Consider the following 24,607-nt stretch of genomic DNA (forward strand, 5'->3'; position numbering starts at 1 on the left):
CTCTTCATTCACTACAGATAGTAATTCATTCTCTCATATATGCAGCAAGCATTCCCCCACCAGGTTCTGGTTCCCCTTTCAACTCCATCTATTGTCTGTTCTGGTGTATCTGAACAGACTAAGGACCTGTGAGTCGAGCCTGGGTCTGGGGCTCCCCACACATGCAGCTCTAGCTGTGGGTGTAGTATCACCTGCAGCGCTGGAGGATGTGGACTAAAGAACACACATTGAATGCGAAAATGCAAATTCCACTGTAAGATACCACTACTCCCCTGCCAGAATGGCTAAAGTGGAAAAGAACATACCAAGTGTTGGCAAGGATGCTGAGCAACTGGAGCTTCCTGTCTCAAAAAATTGGAAGAAATGAAAAAACCCAAACTAACGACAAACAGCTATTTTAACTGAAACAGATGAAGACGATCAGGGAGATGAATTTTCAAACAAATTATATGCGAGGACGTACTCTTTGTTAACACTGTGCTGAATGCCAGTTATACGAGCATCTCCCCCCAACGGTCAAGTGTGCTTGGCTCCCTTTCACCTTCTCATTTTACGGATGCAGGCCACAAAACTCAGAGAGGGTAGGAACTTTGTCCAAGGCCACATAGCCCAGGAAGGGCTAAGTTGAAGCACAAACTCCAGTCTGTCCGTCTGCAGGCTTCTCTGCTCTCTCAGGTTCCCTCAGGTGAACACATCTGCTGTCAACACAAACTCAGCATGAAGCCAACTCTGCTTCTATCTCAGAGGGAGGTCAGAGAGAAAACCAGTGTGTGAAGCTGTGCTTCTGTGGGCACGGCATGGCACCGAGGACATCCAGGATGAAGTCCACTCTGAATGGCAGTGCTGGCATCTTTGATGAAACCAACCGGATATCAGAAGATGGTATAAAACTTTTTGCTCATGAACCTGAGTTAGTGAGAAAACAGTGTTCCCTCAAAATGCTTGCTGGAGGCTTTGCGGGCCTGCCTCCAGCAAGGTTCCCCCATCTGAACCCTGGAAGGACACGGACAGGAAGGAGGAGGTGACTAACGGAGAGATGCTGGGAGCTGGGTTGATGGATACAAATACCATGCTGCTCACCAGACACCACAGCTACCAAAGTTCTGGTATTTCAGTTTTCAAAAATCATTTTTAAATGACTTCAGGAGATTTAGTTAAGAAAAACACATGATGAAGGACTGGAATGATGCTAAAAAGCTGTAACTCCAGTACTTTGGCCATCTTATGCAAAGAGTTGACTCACTGGAAAAGACTCTGATGCTGGGAGGGATTGGGGGCAGGAGGAGAAGGGGACGACAGAGGATGAGATGGCTGGATGGCATCACCGACTCAATGGACGTGAGTCTGAGTGAACTCCGGGAGTTGGTGATGGACAGGGAGGCCTGGCATGCTGCAATTCATGGGGTCGCAAAGAGTCAGACACGACTGAGCGACTGAACTGAACTGAACTGAACTGAAGGACTTCCCTGGTGGTTCAGTGGTTAAGACTCTGTGCTTCCATAGTGGGTGAGATCCCTGGCTGGGGAACTAAAATCACACATGCCCCAAGACACAGTCCCAAAAAAAAAAAAAAAAAGGAAAAAGAAAAATGTGTGATGAAGACTATCACAAAGAGAAACCAGTTGAAGGGCAAATATGTTATCTGTAAACATAGCACTTTATTAACAAAATGTTTACACTCGCCTTACAATACAACAAATTTTGTAGTGACTTAGCATGTTATACTCTATAAAAGTTTAGTATAGAATATTCAAGCTGAAACAATACAGTTTAGAAGTATGCCAAATCAACCACCATTTGCAAATGATCTACTACCAGCCTAAACATAAAAAGAAAAATCTTACAACAAAAATCAAAAGATCAAGTTTTCTTTCGTCAGCATCTACAAACAATACAGACACCATGTGGTTTATATATAGACTTAGGTCCAGCCCAAGGTTATGACTGCAAAAATAAAGTCTTCAAACATTCATACAAGCTTGGCAAACCATCATTACAATATTTCATCACAGGTAGTCAAGCAACGCATCATGCAGGGGAGCCATGGCTATGAATCTGGGCTGCTTATAGTGCAACAAGGCGGTCTAAACTGTAAGCAACTTGATTTTTTTTTTTTTCCCATAATAGACACTATTAGAAAAAGGCACAAATATTTTACTCCTTGCATCAGGTCTTGAAAAGGCATGACATTCTTAGAAGAAATAAGAATTGCTGGTACATCGGCTTAGCTTAATTTTTTAAAATGTCTAGGCTCGTCTATCTCCATATCTCTTTTCAAGACTTTAGGCTTAGGGTTTTCCAAAGTTTAACAAATGTTCTAGTACAAACTAAGTGATAGTTCTGACACTTAACCTGCCTTGTTGCCAGCGGTCGAAAACATTGTGTGACGCGGTCATATTGCCACTGTAAACCAGTACCGCCCATCTCCTCTCTGGAAATACTGGACTTTTGCCCCTAAATTAGTCTGTGTGTTGTCCGACATCACTGATTGCCTCTTGCTTTTTCCCCCCCGCCGTGGGACGAGGTGGGCAATCTCATTGCTGTGACCAACTAAGGCAGTACAGGAGGGCACGTCGCACACACTGAGGTGGTGGTGGGTGCCCTGCGTCTTTAAGGGAGAGCCCGCAGCAAAAAGCGAAGGAGAAATAAGGCAAGAATCACGGCCTCGATCACAAGGAAGTCAAGATGCCAACTCTTAAGAAGGTCAGAGGCGTGATGGACCATTGTGTGAGTGACTCGTAACGTGGGATGATGGAGAGACTGAGCTGCTGGAGGAGAGTGAAAGAAAGAAATCTTTCCCAGGGCCATAAAACTCTGTCTACAAGACACAACAAATGGTTTAAAAACAGAGGCACCCATCGGTGGCTCTGACCAACCAGATGCTGGTAGCTCTCCCCATGCTGGATTGACCTGACATTACATGCATAATCCATTATTAAGAAAAAGTGTCCTAAACTGTGTAATAACCTCATGGGCAAAGTAAGCGGAGGTATACAAATTTAAGCCCTGCTTTCAAGGTTTTTCCAGTGGGGGTGTGTGTGTGTGTGTGTCAAACTGACAATTCAAGTATAAATTTCATGAAAAAATTAATTAATTAAGCGTTAAGCTCCAATGTGAAATCATGGGCTGCTGGGTGCTGACTATTTCTGAAGTAGGAGGGGGACTGTTGCCTGCAGCCCTGACCTGCCCCATGGCAGCTGGGTGCTCAGTGTGGGCTCTGGCCTTGCCTTGTGGAAGAAGGGGTGGTGGGCTTGTCTCTGTGACCTGAAAGGTGGGCACTTCCTGAACAATTTCAATTCTGAGTGAAGATTACTGGCTCTGTGAGTGAAATGCTGTTTTAAAGATGGATTTCTTCTTTAGTATTGCATTAAACCATTCGCTTCCGGAAACAAGAAGTTCCCAAATCAAGAAGTTGCATCAAACCAGTGTGTTTTGTTTCTTTTGCAGGATTAACTAGATGATTAAGGTCTACACTTTAAAACTGCCAACTTAGAGAAGGCGCTTTCAAAAAGCAATCAGTACTATCTGAGGATTTTCCATTAATTAGCTGAATTCTTGGCAATTGAATTCCCACTCATGGAAAGCTACCCAGAATTTTATTTGTTTCCATTATGAAGCATTTTGATGAGGCACTGGACGCCAGGACCATCCACACTGATGTGAAAATGAACTGGCAATGAATTAAAAAAAAAAAAAACAACTCGGTTAAATTTGTTAAGATTCCATGGTTTTAACTCTACTATTGATGAAAAATTCTAATCTTGCTATCTACCTAAAATGTTGAAGGTAATAAAAGGAAAAGATGGAAGATTCCAGATTTTTCTTTTTATTAAACTTCTGAATCCTTTTGTTTGGAAGCCACACGTATTCTAACCTATCTAGAATTGATTATGCTCTAAGAGGAAAGAACACAGACATTAGTTATTTCTGATGGTACAGACCAAAAATTAAAGTTGATCTATGACACTGGAAGTCCTTCTAGATTTGGAGGGTAAATCATTTTCCTTATATGCTATGAGAATCCTGAAGGACAAACTGAGAAATAAGGAGATTCTTGGTTCTATTTATTCCCTTTCTTCATTATGTCTATGAAACTTCATCATAACAGGTCACTCACTTATCATTCTCTTGGACTGAAAAAGTGGAGGCTCCTGAAAAATGTAACACCTTCCTAATTTTTTTTTTGAACTTTCATTTGCACATAAAACAGGACAAATGCCCCAGAATTTCACTAATGTTTCTTGCAAATCGGATGATCACATTGCCTGGATTTCTATTACTGGAAGTTGAGACAAGTAACCTTGCTGTCAAGAGAAATGGGCAGAGGTCATTTCTTTTAGTTCAAGGTCAGCCAAATTCTACCCCCACTTCCCTCTGCTAAAACCATACAGCATCATGTTTATCTCCTGGATAATTCTGTTGCTTGGACTGTTTTTTAATCACAGTACCATAGGAGTTAGAACACATCTCCTAAATATTACTCTGAATCATTGAAACATTTTTGATGGACCACGTGTAAGTGAGAGCAGGTCTATAGTCACTGCCCGACCCCTGAAGGTACATCCTGTTTCTTCTTTTAAAAAATACTAACTTTAAAGAGGGAGACGATCTCCTGCAAACAAACAAGTCATGCTGCTGGTCCCTTTACAACAAATTTAAATAAGGAAGGATTTTCACAGGTTTCCACTCTCCAGCTTATCACTGTCGTTTAACTTTCATTACGAAGATGGGGGAGAACGTTTGCAGCCTAATGAGTTGAGAGAGGAAAGGCAGCCTGAATCTGTGGGCTGTCATTACCCCAAGATGTTCTACAGTGGGTCCCTGGTATAGATGAGAGTGAAAGGAATTCCAGTGACTTTTCCCTAGAAGGAAAAGTTTCCTCACTGCTTATACAGGTTCTTGCAGAGACATCTGAACGTTATGGGGGGTCTCGTCTGTCACATATATAACATGCTGCACACGTTATTTCTTATACACTAAGGGGCCATGAATCACGTTCTCAGCGTGTTCTGGAAAAAAAAAAAAAAAAAGAGTGAAAAGATGCTTGTAAGAATTTATATAACCTCTTTTGAAACGTACTCTCAGACCATAAAGGATGCATTTAACAGTAAACAAATGCCTTTTCAAGCTCCGAGGCTGACAGGCCAATTAGCGTACTGCTGTCTCAATTAAACTTGCCCATTTTAACGTGATGCCGTAAAAGTTTGGATATGCTGGTCTGACGTCTCCAGGAAAGCCATGGAATGTCATCTGAGGATGTTTTCATTGCTCTGTCAGGGTTTAATTTAGAAGGTCTTGCAGACCTATGTTCCTTCTTGAGAGCAGAAAAGAAATAAATACAAAAACATAAAGAGAAGTTCTGGAAGTAATTGTGGTTTTCTTTCCCTTTCTACACATTTAGAAATAACAAAAGCTGATAGCCTCAAGAAGGACACCGGCCCACTGAAGAGATGGAGCCTCTGGCACAAAGGGTCCAGTCCTCTCAGATGCAAGGAGGCACCCAGGAAGTGTGTATATAATGGGGGGCAAGCACTTCCCACAATATCATACATGGGTGACAAGGAAGTGAGTTATTTTAAAGGAACCAAACCTTTCTGTTGCAACGTGTAGCACTTGGGCCTGACTGTGGCTGAAGAGCAGGTGATGGAGGTTTCATTTAGAACCAGAAGGACTTGCAGTAGGTACTTCTCCCTAATAACTTCTTAAAAGGAGTTTAAGATGAAGGACACTTAATCATACTCCCCCTTTATGTTCTTTTAATCACCAAATGGTAATTAATGAGTTATCACAGAATCAGAAAAACACTTGTGTGAAAGGAGAGTTCTGGAGATCACTGGTTCCTAGGACTGGACGCCAGCAAAGACCTGATTTTCATTTCTCTGAGAGGAATCAACAGACACTCAGAGCTAATGAACAGCTTTTCTCTTTTCAGTCCCCCAAGTTTTTAAAGATGGCCCTGCGTCATAAGAGAACCGAAAGCAGATTTTTATAGATGGGTTGTGTCTCAATTCCTTCACAGCTTTTTCTCATGATAAGAGGAATAAAGGATGTATGAAACATGTATTAAATCCCTGTTTACTCAGGTGAATAATCCAAAGTGGGCTCAAAATAAAACACTGCTTCTGATGTTAATATCCATCCTTGTGCTTCAGAAGCAAACAAGGTACCGGAAAACATCCTTTCCCCTGTTCTCATCGAGTATGGATTATGGATTCTGAGAGCAAGGTGCAGTTGTTACTGCTGAGTATTAAGAAGACATCATGTGAGGTACAGAGCCACGTTAATTTCTGAGACAGACTGAGGAAACTGAGGGCAAGAGAGGCCCCCAAACTGTGTGGGGAGCATGTGGAGAGGACCACGAGGATCAGGAGAAGGCGGCTGCGGGGGCGGAAGGATGGATCGTGCTGGGCTCTGTGCAGCCCACGTCACAATCGGGTGAGAGGTGTTTGGAGGGGAGGCCTCACCCACCAGAGAGGCATGGAAGCGCTCTGCCCACCCTTCCCTGTGCACCCAGACACCATGAAACCAGCCATGCTGATGGACAGCTGTGGTAGAAAAACTGTGAAAGTCAGAGATCAGATCCGTGTCATCTTTTGCTGAAATAAGGGCCACACACGCCTCACCTCTTGGTAAGTCGAGTGTTTTTATTTTGCTGTCATGGAGACAGAGGCCTAGTGGGGGGAATGTCAGGGACCCACCAGGGCAGTGGCCTGATGGCCAGTCCATTTGGATGTATATGAAGTGAAGCCTACCCACCCTGAAGTGTGAAGTGCCTGGCCCTGGAATCACGCACGCTGTCCAAATCCTGCTAATCTCACACTGGGGAGGAAAGCTTGATGCCAGGGGAGGAGAGCGTCCATGCACACTTTAAACAAAGCAACATGAGAATGTTCACTACCTACATTCCTTCTATATGATTTCAATAAGAGAATAAACAATTCCAAATGCTCAAGATATACACTATGGGGAAAGGAATTGTTTTTCACTTAATCTGAGTTATAATTTTCCCATTAAAATCGAACCATATCAAGTGGGGGGCATGAAGAAATAACCATTATTTTTAAAAGTTTTGACTGTTCAGTTTAAGGGTAGCTCTGAAAACACAATTTGGTTTGAAATTCAAGCTGTTTCATTTCCTATTTAATCTTGTAAATTTCCTTCCCTTACAATACTCAGGTTGGAAGGGTGCCAGATTAGACCAGGAACAAATTTTCACCAACTTCACTTCAGTGCTTTATTTTTAGATTATATTAAAAAGCTCATTAGGCTCCCTGAGGGAAAAGAGTGTTAACCACTAAGAGAGGTAGGGGAAAATAAGGGAAAGAGACGCGGAATTGTTAACAAGAGAAGCGCTCTTCAAACAGTTGGTCTGAGGCTGCTGTGAAAGCTAGAAGCAGCTTATTTCCAAGACCAGGTAAATGACATGGGCTCAGGAGCTTGGTCTTGTACCCCGAGGCTAGGAGGGACTCGTCAGGCTTCTCCAAGTGGCATCTGTCTGCACGGTGGCTTCCAGATGGGACTGTAGGGGAGGTGTGGTGGGAGGGAAGGCAGAGAAACCCTTGCCAACCCAGAGCCACATGCTCTATGCTTCTGCACCACGTAAAACGTGCTTCAAAGAACTTCCGTGCACGGACTGAGAAACGGGGGGCGCGCGCCAGGCCGGTGCAAGAGTGAATGGAGTGGTAAACAAAACGTAGAATTTATTAATGTATTTACATAATTTATAATCTGTAAGCAGTGGTCTCATAAATATATGACTACAACTTTACATGTGCTAAGCAAGCTGCAGATAACTGTTTCCCCCACCAAGACAGCTCGGTTAAATAAAAAACGGACAGCATTTACTCCACTTTCTGGGCTTCCTCTCTTCTTTTGGAAAACATGGCTAGTCAGTTTAAACTGAATCTGCAATTCAACATGTTCCAGGCAGCCTCTCTACCACCACCATCTCAATCATCAGAGCTTACCTAAAAAGGTGCGAGTGACGTGCCTGGGGACACGCATGCGACAGGGTCCTGGGCTGCTGCGCCCAATGGAAAGTGCGTCAGAGACGGCAGGGGTGGGTGCTTCTCCATCAGCCCCAGAAACAACCCACGTCAGCTTCAGACGATCATAACTGCCATCTCTCCACGGTGGTAAGTGCACACATTCTAAATGCTACCATTCCCTCTAACAGTGGCAACGGGAAACCAAGGGAAGGAATGTCTCCACAAGGCTGTTTTTTTTTCCCTCAAGAACCACGAAAGTGCTAATTTTCCCTTTACAAATGTGACATAGAATCTTGACTACAAAGCTACTCAATGATCTTATCCTACCATCCACACAACTGTACATTCCTTCTCAGCAAGATCAGGAGCCAACGATGCAGTCCCTGTGTACACAGAGATTCTTTACAGGACGGAAGTCCACAGACTGACGTATTATTGCTGCAGTCTCCAAAGAGGAGACGAAACCGGTCAATTCCTGTGAATCCTTGTTGCCCGAAGAAGATCCAAGACTGGCAGGTGACCCCCGGAGGCGGGGCCCAGCCCTCCCGAGACCTGTCAGGACCACCTACTTCATCGGGAAGCCCGGGGGGCCGAGGCCCGGTCAGCAGCAGCTCCGCTTTGGCTCCGAAGGCTGTCTGCGGAGTTTGAAGCCCTTTCCGCCAGAAGGTGGGCTAGCGTCAGTGGATGGAATTCTTCGACCTAAACCGAGAGGACAGGAGGGAGGGCAGTGAGCATTCACTTTCTCAGGCTTCATTCTCATACATGACCATTCTATACCTGCAGTTTGACAGGTCTCACTAAAATTAAGAAAAGGTAATAAACTTCTAACTTTGGGAGACGTTTAGAAGAGCTTCAAAGGTAACATGCTGCAAAGACGTTTAGAAGAGACATACAGAAGAGCTGCAAAGGTAACATGCAGCACTGCTGGGTCCCCTCACCCAGCCTCCCCCGGTTTGGGGACTTCATGGGATGACCGTGGGACTTGGCAAAAATGAAGAACTTGACACTGGAACATCACTATTCACCCAACTCCAGACTTTGGGTTGCCATCAGTTTTCCCACTAATATCCTGTCATTTTTTTTTTGGTCCCAGGGTCCAAAGAAGAGTATCACCTGGCATTTAGTACACATTTTTTAAATGAAAAAGATTTAACATGTTAAAACTGCATCAGAACGTCCCTATCCTTCTGTCTTGTAGCAGAGGCCACCTTTCAGAGAGAGGTGTGCGCAGACGTGCACAGAACACACACGCACCCGTCCCTGTTCTTAAAACCCAGGCAAAAGCACAGACTGCTCTCACGTCATGCATCCTGGGCACTGCCCAAGCAGAGTTCATCTACAGGCTCTGTGATGCTGCGTCTGTGGATGTCCTGCCATTGATCCCCAATTCACAGATAGTTAGCTTGTTTCCAGTATTCTGATGTCATTAACAACAATGCAAAGACTATCTTGGTGTAGGACAAATGGACCAGCTGGGAAGAGCTGGGTCACGCAGTTCCACTCATGGGTGTTCGTCTGATACAGACACTGTACTCCCAGGGTCTATCCAGCACAAACGCAGGAACGATGTGCAATTTAAATTTTGACAGATGCTGCCAAATTGCTCTCTGAAGAGGCTGCACCACTTTATTCTCCTACCAACAGTGCATGAGAATGAATGGGTTTCACTTTACTGCTCTGTGAAGCATAGTGTCAATTTTGAGAGAAGCCTTAAATCACCCAGTCACCCACCCTCCCTGATAACTTCAGGGCTGCTCCCAGTACCAGGAGCAGTTCCTAACTCTGTCTAGCACCTTGGACGCTCACATTAGTCAGGAGCCAGAAGCCCATTATTACATGCTTGTTCAGGCAGCGATCTCCTCTCTCCCTTGAATGGGGCCCCAAGCTCTTGGAGGAAAGCAGCATGTCTCTAGCTTTATGTTTCCAGTGTCCATTCAACACACCACCTGGTGCTGAGATACTTTGAAACCATGGGAGGAACTGACACCCACATGTTTGGCAAACTGGGGGGCGGGGTGGGGGGGAGGGCAGTACATAGCATGGTGCCTACGAGGCAAGGAAGCACCCCTAGTAAGTCCTACAAGCATTTTCAAATGCCTGCATGCACTGTTATGACCACAACACAAATTTACTTATAAGTTCTACTGACTCTTGTCATCATTTATTTCTCAATAAATGGATGCTGAAAACACAGCTGGTATTACAGAGCCATCTCTGAAATACTTTTAGAAGAAAGCAGAGAACACCTTTGTGACCTGGGAATAGGGAAGGATTTCTTAAGCAGGAGCTAACTGCAAGGGAAAGCAAGGACAAAGTGGATACATTAAGATTTAAAGCTCCAGTTCACGGAAGGAGTTGATCCAAAAATGAAAGTCAAGGTGCAGAGCAGAGCTTTCCAACAGACATAATCAACAATGGACTCATAGCCAAAATAAACTATAAACATTAAGACAAAGGCAGATAAATCCAACAGGAAAACAGGCAAAACTACACAGAAGAGGCTATCTAAATATTATAAAAATGTAAACAAATGCCGGCAAGGTGCTTGACTTCATTCACTGTCAAAGTGGCGGGTCACGACCCTGCCGGCCCAACATGGAGTGACTGGGGTTCTCAGATCCCACTGGTGTCCGCGTTGACGGGTGTGACCACCCTGAAGGCTGCTGGGCAGCAAACCTGTACTCAATGTGCGCATACCTGATGACACGGCAAATCATCTCCTGGGTATAAACAGACCCCAACAAAAACGTGCACACGTCGTACACACTGGACACGAAGCAGAACGCTCACAGAGGTTCTACTTGTCACAGCTCGAAACTGGGGACAACCACCAGATGCCTATCCATGTGGCACTAACTGCCCCGTGGAGGTGGCCCGCCCTGACACACACTCCACGGCAATGACAATGAGTCACGTGCTCATGGGGACCTATCTACCAGATGTGATGTAGAGTCAAACACACCAGACACACGTGAGCAAATCCAGTTTGTTTTAAAAAGCATAAAGTCTAAAAACAGGTAAAACAAGAAGAGCTGGTCATCAGGATGGGGGCGCCCTGTGGGAGGGGGAGGGGTGAGGTTCTTGTCAAGGCCTCAGGGTCTTGACATGGGTGCTGATCCAGGAGTCTACTCAGTCTGTGAACACCCCTGGAGCTTTATACTTCTGATGGGAGCACTCTGCAGCATGTATATTAGACTTCAATAAAAAGCCAGCAAACCCAGGCCCCATGCTAACTTGATCTTACAATGCCCAGTAAATAATAAACTCAATTTACATCTCTCTAAGTTTTTCTAATCTTTTGGAACATATTTTTTTTTATTCTTCACAGTTAAAATCAGTATGTACAGGCTAGTTTTTATATAGGGATTTTCACTGCTGGTAGGCTTCACTACCTTCCTATTCTTAATACTGCTATAGAACACTTTATAAAAACAGTGATAATTATGATACCACATACCTAGATATTTTAGCTTGAACTAAACTGTGAAAAATTCCCGACTACCTTTACACACTGCCTTTTAGGAATGCATCTGAGTAACTGCTATTTACAATCTAGGAAGACGATAAATATTATTGCTTTTTAATGCTGGAAGGAAGGGGCTGGACTAGGGCTCACACACCAGTGTCCACCAGCTGTTCCAGGCAGCAGATGGGCCCAGCAGGCCTGCATGGTACTCTGAAAATATTTCAGGAAGTGGCCAGATTTAAAAAGTGTGACATGTTACATAAAATGCAGATCTCTGAACAAACTAAAAACATCAAAAATTAAAAATAAAACCAAAAGTAACCCCAGTAATGGGGTAGCCAGGTAGCCAGGGGCCTACCTGCCACTGTCGTCCACTTGCTGGAGCTGGGCCTGCCCTGGCCAGTTGTCAGGGTCACCAGGGCTTCCTGCAGCCCCCAGGTCCTGGTGTGCCCCTAGGTCTGCTTCCCTGGGGGCCGTCCCAGCCTGGCCCTGCTGGCCCTTCCTCTACGTGCTGGCCAAGCACCCTTCTACTTTCAGATCTCCCCAAAGGGTGGATCTCAGTGTGGCTTTCTCCTGTCCTTCTTGTGCTTGTTCAGTTAACATGAACCTCAGGGCTCTGCACATCTGCTCTGTCAGGGTCTGGCTCTAATAGTGCATCCTCAGAGAAGCCTTCCCTGACCACCTGCACAAACTCTTTCCTTTCAGTCTATCTTATATACTTTGTATTCCTGCTCATCATCAGAAAGGGTCTTGCTTCCCTGTGTGCTGTCTCTCCCCCAGTGGACCGCAGAGGCTGCCCCGTCACGCTTGCTGCTGTCTCCCCCGAGTCTGGAACAGGTCTCAGTGAACATTCTGATGAATTGGAATGAAATGAATGAACAGATACGATCCATGGACGGTCCCAGAGGTATGCAGCAGACTCTCCCATTGAGTGTCATCACTGTAACACTTCTGGAAAGGGAAAGAGGAGGGGAGGGGAGAGTGTCTTAACCTCTCACTGGCAAGAGCCTCATATTAATTTCTGAGGACTTTCTTATGGGGGAATTACACACACATTTCATGTCCCTTTATTTATCTTATTCACATTCGATGACTTTGGATGACTAACTGAAACACATTTAAAGAGACAGAGGACAATGACAGCTTCCAGGACCCCAAGGCCTTGCACATTACTGATTCAGGAGCAACACTCCTCCTAGAAAGAAGGGCCAGTCATCAGGCAGCAGCTCTCCAGCAATTACAGCCCGATATGAAAACCCGCTGTCACTCTTCAATTCTCAAATCTCATTCCACTGAGAACACCACCAGTCTAGACTGCTCTGTGTAGGGAGGAAGTTCCCCCTGGCCAGATAAAACTGTACTAAGTTGCTCCGCACAAAAGAAATGCATGAGGTACAAATACTCACTAATTTCTATAAAGAGTTCATTTATGTTTATCGCGTTCTTTGCACTTGTCTCTACAAAGACTGCATGGATGGAGTCGGCGTAGTCCTTGGCATCTCTCTCCATGACCTCTCTGGAAAACAATAAACTGTAGATCACAAACTCTATCTGTCAGGAGCTTAATGTGATCCCCATCTAACCCAGTAATTAACCAGATTTATGATGATCAGAACGGAACCTGGAACCACTAGCAATGCATCTAATGGAATGGTCAGAGAATCACCATGGTTTCTCCCCTCCCCCCTCCCCCACTACAGCCCTTGTTTGGAGGATCATGGAAGTGGTCCAGAAAAACTGCCAATCAACGTGCTTTCCTTCAAATGTCCTTTCTCCATTCGAGTACCCTGTGCCATGGGAGCTGAGGCTACACCAATCTCAGATCATGTTCAAGTGTGCTGCAACTGACGTTTAAATAAATTACACACCTGTCTCGATACATAGTCTAATGAGGTCCGAGTGTCTGAACTCTCAATTTTAGTTTGAAACTTCAGGACCCCAACCAAACAACAAAAAGGAAGTTTTCAATGTCAGAGATAAAACAGAAGCTAGGTTCTTCTACTGGATACTGCTCTGTTAGAAGAACACACAATCAGCACTGGTATCGCCTGCACTAATAACTTACCTTACATCGATAAGATCACACTTATTTCCTGCAATGGCAACTACAATATTGGGTGGGCCGTGCTGCCGAAGCTCTTTTACCCAATTCTTTAATGTTGAAAATGTCTCCTGTAACACAAAGGAGGAAAGCAACTGGAGACTGAAGCGACCTAAACAGAGTTTTCAGAATAGTCTCAAGAAGATGGTATGTCAGGCCTTACTTCTTTCGTGATGTCGTAAACAATTATAGCTGCAGCCGAGCCTCGGTAGTACATTGGCGCTAAGGCACGAAACTGCAGAGAAGAGGGAAAAATAAACAACAAAATCGGGAAAACTGGTTAAATATGTTTCTTACTAGACTTTGAAGCCCATTATTCCCACACAGAAGGTAATCTTTCTCTTAAGCCAAGAAAGATGACATGATGCTTTAAAGCAAATGAACCAGTAATTACCAAAGGCAAAAACTTCAAATCTAACACTGAAATGCCGCTCAGAAGGTACTTTAGAATACACTTTTATGGGAATTAAATATGTGCTATAAACAATTGTTTCAGTTGAAAAGGCTAATTGCACTCAATGTTATAATTTCCAAATTCATTTGTTCAGTAGTCCTTTAAACTTTCGCTCCCCAAACAAGGAGATAAAAATAATGCTGTAAATAGTTCTCCAGAGAAGTGCCTGCATTTGGGTGTCGTAAAGATAACCTGCAATCTAAATGCTGATTGTGCTACAGAAATGAGTATACATTTACATTCATGGCCTGGATGAGCTTGTAACTCGCTTTTTTGATATCGTCCACATACATGGTAATTCCCCAAAGCGGTACATATCTCATTCCATTTACATGCATTTAACTCTGTGTACAGGGTTTCTTCCCACCAATCCTCCTCCAGCTCTCCCCCTCCCCCCAACACAACAGGGAAGAGAAGGAAGGACAATCTAAATAGTGAGACTGATTTAGCGGGCCATTTGTTTTGATAAGGTGTCAGATGGAAAATGGGATGTGCCCACCCCAGTCAACCCTGGTTTCTGGGCATGTGTGTGTTGGTCAAGCCTCCCGCTCAGTGAATGTGAGGTCAGTGTATGAGACAAGACATTGACTTGTGCTCGATTGATCTCTGTTGTATCCCCTGACTTTGAAACCTGACCCCTACACGCGATGTAGGAAGTACTATGGGACTCCCCTCCTGCTCTCTGTTCTGTGGCTCCCCTTCAAAACACAGGACACTGTTATCAGAAGTGAGTACCTAAGAACTGTTTAAGTGCAGGGTGATGTCAAAATAAGTGCCAGCCTCAAACATCCATCCAGGTTCAGTTCAGTTGCTCAGCTGTACCCGACTCTCTGCGAGCCCATGAACCACAGTATGCCAGGCCCCCCTGTCCATCACCAACTCCTGGAATCTACCCAAACCCATGTCCATCGAGTTGGTGATACCATACAGGTTAAGCGTTACTAGTCTCAGGGAGAAAGATCCCTGCCTCTGGGGTCAAAGTCGGAAAACTTCCAATAAAATGTTAAGTTTTAGAGAGAAAAAAAACTTGTAAGAAACTAAGGAAACCAGATGATTAGGTGGGAAAGACTCTGAATTGCCCTCCCCGGGATGACAGAGAAGCAATCAGATGGCACAAAGGCTATGGTACTAGCTTTCACTTTTGATTCCAGCAACTTCCTTTACAAGGCTGTTGGATTTTGTGTGTGTGTGGTATTTAAATTTGTAAAGTAAGATTCATTTAGAGAAGTGCAAAGATTTTAAGGCTGATAAAAGGTCTTAATTTTGATAAAATTACAAATGTGTATATATACATTCATCCTGTCCCATCCCAAGATAGAAAATGTCTTTATCAACATGAAAAGTTCCCCAATGCTATTCTTTTCAAGCCCCTTCTTTATTCTTGATGGTAACCCTTCTCTTCAAGTCTATTTACTGCTATAGATATAAAAACTAGTTTTCTCTTGCTTATGGTATGCACAGAATATCCACTTCCATTCTCTTATTTTCACATGATCTCTAGGTTTCTGTGTAAGGTAATCCCTTCTATAACCAGCATATTGTTTGATTTTGACTTTTGATCCAATCTGAAAACCTTTGCCTTTTAAGTGGAATATTTAGTTCCTTTACACTAAGATCAGATCAGATCAGTCGCTCAGTCGTGTCCGACTCTTTGCAACCCCATGAATCGCAGCACGCCAGGCCTCCCTATCCATCACCAACTCCCGGAGTTCACTGAGACTCACGCCCATCGAGTCAGTGATGCCATCCAGCCATCTCATCCTCTGTCGTCCCCTTCTCCTCTTGCCCCCAATCCCTCCCAGCATCAGAGTCTTTTCCAATGAGTCAACTCTTCTCATGAGGTGGCCAAAGTACTGGAGTTTCAATTTTAGCACTTAATATACTTCCTGATATATTTGTTTTTTACTGATATTAGGACTACCATTTTGCTACTTGCTTTATATTTTGTTACATTAAAACAAAATAAAACCCTGTTCTTCCCTTCCTCCCTTCTTTTGCATTAACTGTTTTTTACTGTTTACTTTTAATGTAGTAATTAGTCCATTGGTTTTTTAGTTATGCCTCCCTGTATTACTCTTTTAGGTAGCTGCTCTCGTAACTACAATGTGTGTCTCTCATAGCTGACTTAGAGTTTAAAATGCACCACCTTATGTGAAAGATCAGAACCGTGCAAGATTTCTTATCCCACTGTCCTCTGTGCCGCTGTCAAATATTTTAAATCTATACGATAATGCACATAATTCAGTATTATAATTTTTACATTAAATAGCCAATAATTTTTTTTTTAATAAAAATAAAAATCCCCAGATTTTTATATTAACTGTTCCAAGTGGTTCTTGTTTCTTCCTTGGATCTCAATTACTATCTGGCGTCATCCCCTCTAGCCTAAGAACCTTTCTGAGACCACTGCTGCTAAATCCTCTCTGCTTTTCTTCTTCTAAACATGTCATGACTTTGACTTCATATCTGAAAGATAATTTGGTAAGTGGGTAATTCTGACTCTTTGAAACGGCTCCATTGTCTTCTGGCCTCCACTGACTATGGAAGCTGCATGTGCCTATGGTATTATCTCTGGCTGCTTTCAAGATTTTCCTCTTTAACTTTGATTTTTAGCAATTTGACCATGATAGACTTAGACACAGATTTCTTAGTATCTGTGAGTCTGCTAAACTTTTGGATTTGTGAGTTAATTCCACCAAAATATGGAAAAATTTCAGCCACTGTTTCTCGAAACATCTTTTCTGTCCGCCCCCCCCCCCCCGCTTTTTTTTCTTTTTAACAACTTCTGGGTCTCCAGTCACACATACGTTTGATCATTTGAATTTGTCTCTAGGTACCATGTTCCTATATTTCTACTCTCTGTTCTTCTGATTTGTTAATTTGTCACTTATCTGGTGGATTTTTCATTTTAGATCTTACAGTTTTCAGTTTTAGCATTTTCATTTATCAGTTGCCATTTTGTGTGAGACTCCCCATCTGTAGTTACATATTTAAAATATCTGGTTTCCGTTATCTTCTCTGAAGTGTTAGAACACTGGCTTATCACCCTTAGATGGTTTTACACGTGGTTAGGGTGAGTCTATGTGGGTCTCTACTCCTAAGACATGGCCCTTTGGCAGTTTCTGGGGGATCCTAGGGTATTGATTAAGCCTTACGTAACAGGCAGGACTGGATTCTAAACCCTGCTTATTCTCACGAGCAGCAGCAGGACCTCTGCTCAGTCCCGTCATGGCCTCTCCAGCTGTTGGCTTCTGCTGAGGCCCTTAGTGTCACTCCCGTGCTTTCACAATTTGAGGGTTAAGCAAAGCCAGGAAAGGGATTTATAAGCTGATTTTCAGGGCTTCCTGCCTTGTGGGATTCATCTTTTCTGGGATGTGCCTCCTCTTTTCCCAGCTGCTCTAGCAACCTTGACCTCTGCCCTCAAATACTGTGAGCTATGAAGACAGCCCCCCACTTGAGTTCTGGCTACCCTGTGCTGCATGGTCGTGGGTGTGCCTTCTGGGGGAAAAGCCATGAAAACGTGAGTCTCATTCGATGTCATTCCCCTTTCAGTCCCTGACTGTATCTGGCGGCTCCAAAGGACCTTCGGAGTTGTTTTTTAATGCTTTGCCCAGTGTTTATACATAACTGTTATCTGTGTGAGGGTTAGCCTGTTACAAGCTACTCCTCCATGACTGACACTGAAACTCTTTCTATATACCGTACTTGTGGTATAAAAAAAGAAGGCAGCAGCTTACAAAGAGACTCAAAGGATGTGAGCATAGTTCTGCTCCCAATCAAGCCCTAGATCAGGGGATGGACAGCTTTTTCTGGAAGAGGCCAGTGGTAAACACGTTAGGCTTTGTGGATCACGTGATCTCTGCCGCAACTCCTCAACTCTACTATGGAAGCAAGAGAGCAGCCACAGACAGCAAGTTAACAAATAAACACAGCTGTGCTCTGAAAAAACAGGAAGTAAGCTGGATCTGGCCTGAGAGCCACAGTGTGGACCCTGGTCATAGATGTTAAGCGATGTGTACACGTTTTCCTGATTTCAAACTTGAGTATATCCCTTATGTGACTCCTGTGACAACAAATGACTCCAAGTCTTCCTGGCACTCTGACCTCTAGAAATGGTCGTCAGGAGAAACCACATTAAGATTCAGGGACATAAATCTTCAAGACTGGCTGCAGTGTCTATTAGACTTCGGTTAAGAACCTTTTTTTTTTTACATGATCACACGCAGATGGCAAGTATTTGAAATACTGCTGCTACAGTTACGGAGCACTTCTGACATGGATGTGAGGTACACGTTTGCGCAACAGCTAGGTCTGTTGCTATGCTTCTGGAGGACTCCTTGTTGGTGAAGGAAGATTGGTGGGGAAAGATCATTTTAAATTAATTCATTTAGGGATGAAAAGGTCCGAAAAGGCTCTGTCTTGAGAAAAAAATTATGAAAACAAGTTTTATTTTATCTGATATTAGAAAAAACTTTGGCTTATTATTGCAGCCGTTTCTTGAATGAACACTGAGTCAAAGTTGATTGATAAATGGACCATGATTCTTCTGATAGGATCATGTTGTTCTTGTTCAGTCACTAAGTCACGTCCGACTCTTTGCAACCCCATGAACTGGAGCACACCAAGCTCCCGTGAACCACATGCTGGCACAACATGGTATCTATTTTTCATTTTGTGTTTGCCCTTCCTAGTCCTGTCACAGGAAGGGAACTTTTACAAAATATCTGAGGACTCCCATCGGTTTTCCCTAGGCCTTTTGATACACACATCATTATCTTCTGAGGCACTTATGTCATCACTTTGATCAGTAGCTTTCTCTTCACTTAATTTAAGAAGCTCCCTACCATCAATGGCTTCGTATAACATCTGTGGAATTCTCCAAATCACTTTCACTGACTTAATGAAATTACTTTGCAATCAGTTGTGACTGGACCATCAAGGATAATCCATCTGTGAAGACGTGAGGGTCAAATGGGAAGGATGTCCGAATGGTCAGTTCATCATGAATGGCTACATCTTAGGATGACTTCTGATTCCATGATAAATCTCATTACAGAGAACTGAATAACAAATACATAGATATTAGAAATGCCTCATTTGAGGCATGCACTGCTCACATGACAAAAGTAGGGGGAGTATCTGGGCCTGTTTCCCTGTGCCAGAGTAGGGCTCGCAATTAAATGACATAAATCCACCGGTATCAGTGCTGAGCACCAGGGGTTGAGCACATAGATGTGAGGACAGCCCCTGCCCCCACGGAGCTAACAGAAGATAAACAGGCAAGGAGACGGGGTACAACCTGGGGGTTGTGGGCAATCACAAGGACGGTTCAGAATACAAAGAAATACACTGAAGAGTCTACCTGCTAATTGGTCTACCTGATACCAGAGCACCAGGTCAGGCCCTGTGCTAGGCCCTGGGACCATAACCCCGTGGGCCTGGTTCTCAGTTTCTCGTCTGTGGGGAGAGCCTGTCAGGAGAGGTGTGTGGACAGGTAGCTACTTACAACTTGGAATGAGGGTCCTGAGGGAAATGAATAGAGCACATGAGTCTGAGCGAACTCCGGGGGTTGGTGATGGACAGGGAGGCCTGGTGTGCTGTGATTCATGGGGTCGCAAAGAGTCGGACACGACTGAGCGACTGAACTGAACTGATGTACAACAAGCTGGGGTGGTGCTGAGGTGCAGAGGGATGAGGGGAAACAGGAGGGTGTGATGCTGAACCTGGGACGGAAAGGCTGGTAAGGAGCCAGATGGCCATGCCCTGCGTGAAGGGACAGTCTTCTGGTGCAAGGAATGCTATGTGTGAAGGCCGACTCTGGTGTGTCTGAGGACGTGAACAGAGGCCCCTGGGCTGGAACTCAGAAGGTGAGGGGAGGCTGGACAGGAGGCCCTGGAGAGCAGGCGGCGCAGGCCATGAGGGCTCTGCACACCCCTGGACAGGGTGCGGCTCCCAGGAGAGGGGCAGCCGGCAGTTCCTGAGGAGGTGAGCAGGAGGGTTAACAGAATCTGATTCAGGTTTTCATAAGGGAACCCTAGGTCCTGTGAGGAGAACAGACACAGGGTGACGGGGCTGGGAGGAGGGAAGGCAGGGAGACCAGTGACCAAGAGAGGAACTCTTGGGTGAGAGTGAGAGGTGGCAGGCCACTGATAGTGGACACAGGGAGAAGTGAGTAGACTTAGAAGCTACAGCTGTCAGGACAGCTAAAGGGGAGAGAGCACCTCCAGACTAACACCTGAACGAGGTGGGCCTGTGGCAAACTGAGGAAGGCAGGGGTGGTGGGGAAAGCCCCCTCAAAGCAACATGGGATGAGAGTGTTGAAGGCTGAACACACATTCTCCAGGCTAACGCTGGGAGGGAGGGTGTTCCAAGCAGAGGGAATGACGGGACATGGGTGTGAGGCAGGCACTGGCCTGGTGACGGCAGATCTGAAAGGTTTGTTTGGTCTTGGAGGATGAACTGGTGGGAGGAGGTGACAATGGAGAGTCTGGCGGAGGCTGGCACCATCCAGGCCCAAAAGGCTGTGTCTGGGACAAACAAGCAGGAAAGGCTCACAGAGGCGCCCTGGAGGATTTTCACAGCATTTCTGATTCGCTGTTGATGTTGAGCTCTTCTTAAACCCTATGATTTGGCAACGACCAGCTGGAGTGGGGGTGCACGGCCAGCGTCCCTCTCCTGATAGTCTCCACGGCGCGGGGCTCTGCTGGGCAGGCCTCCTGGGCCCAGCTGCCTCATCTGTATTCCCAGCGCGAGCCTTTGGCTGGCTCAGTGATCGAGCTCCAGGTAGGGGTGAGGGACATTTGCATCTCAGAGCAATGACTCCTGGTGCAGAATCAATTAGAGGTGGGGAAACAAGAGGCAGGCAGACCAGCTAATTACAAAACTTAACAGAATTCTGCTATCATGGCAACAGCAAGAGAGACGCATAAACCCTCGTGTTATTCTTTTTTTACGTTCTGAAAAAAAAAAGATGTTATACATCACTGTGTCTATGAAGACAGGCTCTGATTCAAGGCATAATGGAATCTATATTATAGTAGGATGCTTTATGATGAGGGCTTTGCTGTCTCATCAAATATATGGGAGGGGTAACTGAGATGTGGGATTCACTGAAAGGGTACATATATTACTGGTATGAAGAGCCATGAGTTTGTGGCTAATAGGCTGGATGCCAGGGCTATGTCTGTGGACATACTCAGGGAGGCTCTGTGGGAGGCGGCCCTTCTGAAGGATGGGCGAGTGATGCTTGGCCAAGGCCCACCCACCTCAGCACACATGGCCCAGACAACACAGGAGCCGTGGGGACTAGAGACCAAGCAGACACATCTCGATGAGGAAGTGGACATAGGTGTGACATCCAGTGGTTTAAAAAAATAACACAGAACAGAAGAAACCAAACAGAACGAACTTGAGATGTGAAATCTGTACGAATGTGCAATGTCTACACCAGGACAAAAGGAACACCTTGTTGTGCTCTCCTCCATTTGTCTGTGATGATGCTTGTCGGGTTTTACACCATTCGAAGCATCTATGCTGTCTCAGATAAGACTGTGGGGACAGACTATTTCTCCTGATTACTTCCGCTATACTTTTAAGAGCTTTAAGATAGCACAGTGCATCCATCATATGTTCTGTTTTGATAACACTGTTTGAAAACAAAACTAAACAGGAGCTGAATAATGGGGCAGCTGCCAGACACACCTCAACAGGGAACTCAACACAGGGAAGAATGGGGCGGCAGCAGCAGCCAAACCCTTCCCCACTTTCCTGTCCCGTCCCATTTGGGTGGGCTTTGTCAAATCCTCTTCTGCACCGAGGTACCATGGCCCTGGCCCCACTTCTGGCCCAGGCCCTCCCAAGGCAGACAGCCATCCAGGACAACTTTATCATCAGGCGTTTAATAAGCACTATTGCATGGCACAGTGTTAGCTCATCCATTTCACTTAAAGTCTCAACCTTTATATGCTGTTAAAGTTCCCTCTTTAGCTCTTAAAAGGCGGCTATAATGAGATGTGCTTCACTCTCCCTTCCTACCACTAATTCTTTTATATCTCTGCTCGAGGATGGAGCCCCAAAATTACACACCATGCTCTGAGCGGGGTTTCATCAGGCCTGTTAGTCAGCATTTACTTGAAGACACTAAAATATATATAAATGCCCTCAGTGCCCACGAGCACTTTCTCCATCTGTGGATTTCGTGGTTCCAGTTGAGCAGGAAAGGGCTGGCCGCGCAAATGGGAATGTGTGTGTCTCCGGTGCAGAGAAGGGCAGTGAGTGACGTGAAGCGACGGGACCCAGCATTGCACTGGTGCTTTCACCTGGGCCTCAGGAAAACACATAGTGATGCAAAGGGTGACTTACTCGTTCTTGTCCAGCTGTGTCCCAGATGAGGAATTTATGTAGTTCATTTTGGTACTGGACAGTCTTGGTCATAAAAGATGCCCTACAAAGAGAGACCTAAACGATCAGAACACAGGTATTTAAACCACGTCACCAGCCCGAGTTGGAAACATCGCTTAGACCCCACAGTTCTCACACTCCTGCTCCACACTACATTCTGACTGTGGTCCTCTTTGGAGTATGAATGAGACACTCAGATGCTGGCTGCATGCTCTAAGATGGAAGGGTTCTTTGGCTTGTGGCTGCCTAAACTTCACATCAAAAGAACCATGAGATAATTTGATAATCCAGACATTAGCCTCCCTTGTAATATACTCAAGCTGTTCTTCAGAAAGATGGCACCATGGGAAAACTTTTGTGAAAATCTGTGTGTCCAGGAAATGAGTGCACTAGTCATGAGCAGTAGGTCATTTGGCTTTGTCCTCAGCCCATTCCTAAACCAAAGGATCATGTGAAGAGCTAGTGTTAGACTAGGGTTAATAAAACTAAAATACCAACAAGAAGCACAAAGACTCCCAATCACCACCTCTGTGTTTCAGTAACAGATCGGCCCCACACTGGTTGTCCTGCTAGGCCACCCCAGTCCTGGGTGGAGAAGGAATGCTCCTGTACAGGTTTTCCTGCTCTCTGCGAGGGACTGCTCCATGCAGGGGCCTCTGAAGGCAGGGCCAGGGGCTTGTGCTTTTGGGAGAACCTGTGAGGAACTGTGGAACACGTGCCTAGACCCTCTGGAGGCTCCTGGATGAAGATTCTAGAGGCCTGTCCCAGGCCAGCGCTAGCTCCAATGCTACCTTCTACTCTCCCAACCCACCAGAAAGCTCCCTGCTGGGAAGTCCTTTGTCTCCCAGCCTCCTCCGGGCATCCCAGTCTGGCAGAAGAACCCAGGGATGATTATGTCTTCTTTCCCACTGAATAAACCTTCTGGGGCTGAGGGTCAAGCTGTGCTCTTGGAATCACACCCTCATCATCCTAATCAGGACAATGAACTCAATGGCTAGACATTTTCACATATTCTGAATCTGAAATATCTTTGAAAAGATTCAAGTAGCAGTTACATAATTTTCAAGAAAGTGCAAGCTGAAATCAATAGAATGACTTTCTGAAGCATTACTGAGCTTAGGTAAGTATCAGAATCCTTAGTTTAAAAAACTTTTTACACTTACTATGGTTAAATCAGGATGTGTACCAGGACTTCTCACTTTAAGGAAGATCTAAGCCTTCACACGGAACACAGCCTTGTCTGACTCAATGAAACTAAGCCATGCTGTGTGGGGCCACCCTAGACAGGTGGGTCATGGTGGAGAGGTCTGACAGAATGTGGTCCTCTGGAGAAGGGAATGGCAAACCACTTCAGTATTCATGCCTTGAGAACCCCATGAACAGTATGAAAAGGCAAAATGATAGGATACTGAAAGAGAAACTCCCCAGGTCAGTAGGTGCCCCATATGCTACTGGAGATCAGTGGAGAAATAACTCCAGAAAGAATGAAGGGATGGAGCCAAAGCAAAAACAATACCCAGTTGTGGATGTGACTGGTAACAGAAGCAAGGTCTGATGCTGTAAAGAGCAATACTGCATAGGAACCTGGAATGTGAGGTCCATGAATCAAGGCAAATTGGAAGTGGTCAAACAAGAGATGGCAAGAGTGAAAGTCGACATTCTAGGAATCAGTAAACTAAAATGCACTGGAATGGGTAATTTAACTCAGATGACCATTATATCTACTACTATGGGCAGGAATCCCTTAGAAGTAATGGAGTGGCCATCATGGTCAACAAGCGAGTCTGAAATGCAGTACCTGGATGCAATCTCAAAAATGACAGAATGATCTCTGTTCATTTCCAAGGCAAACCATTCAATATCACAGTAATCCAAGCCAATGCCCCACCCAGTAACGGCGAAGAAGCTGAAGTTGAACGGTTCTATGAAGACCTATAAGACCTTTTAGAACACGCAAAAAAGATGTCCTTTTCATTATAGGGGACTGGAATGTAAAAGTAGGAAGTCAAGAAACACCTGGAGTAACAGGCAAATATGGCCTTGGAATACAGAATGAAGCAGGGCAAAGGCTAATAGAGTTTTGCCAAGAGAACGCGCTGCTCATAGCAAACACCCACTTCCAACAACACAAGAGAAGACGCTACACATGGAAATCACTATATGGTCAACACTGAAATTAGACTGATTATATTCTTTGC

The 24,607-nt window shown here is 44.9% G+C and overlaps 1 protein-coding gene across 2 annotated transcripts in view; it reads right to left on the minus strand.

Annotated features, from left to right (window-relative positions):
* Nucleotides 1–1,638: 1,638 nt before the first annotated feature.
* The window catches only part of RAB22A (RAB22A, member RAS oncogene family), a 53,258-nt gene continuing 30,289 nt past the window's right edge, over nt 1,639–24,607 (minus strand). The window contains exons 3-8 of one of the 2 annotated variants that reach the window (XR_009740420.1): nt 22,371–22,452; nt 13,719–13,790; nt 13,520–13,626; nt 12,861–12,970; nt 12,174–12,405; nt 8,600–8,687 (exon numbers count right to left, since the gene is read on the minus strand). Coding sequence is in view for 1 of the 2 variants with exons in the window: in XM_061437054.1 (XP_061293038.1) it covers nt 8,590–8,687; nt 12,861–12,970; nt 13,520–13,626; nt 13,719–13,790; nt 22,371–22,452 (469 nt within the window). In the remaining variant the exon portion in view is untranslated. Of the gene's footprint in view, nt 8,688–12,173; nt 12,406–12,860; nt 12,971–13,519; nt 13,627–13,718; nt 13,791–22,370; nt 22,453–24,607 lie in introns of both variants that reach the window. The other variant, XM_061437054.1, reaches the window with a different exon arrangement.

The sequence above is a fragment of the Bos javanicus genome, chromosome 13 (genome assembly GCF_032452875.1).
Source record: "Bos javanicus breed banteng chromosome 13, ARS-OSU_banteng_1.0, whole genome shotgun sequence".
NCBI lineage: Eukaryota > Metazoa > Chordata > Mammalia > Artiodactyla > Bovidae > Bos > Bos javanicus.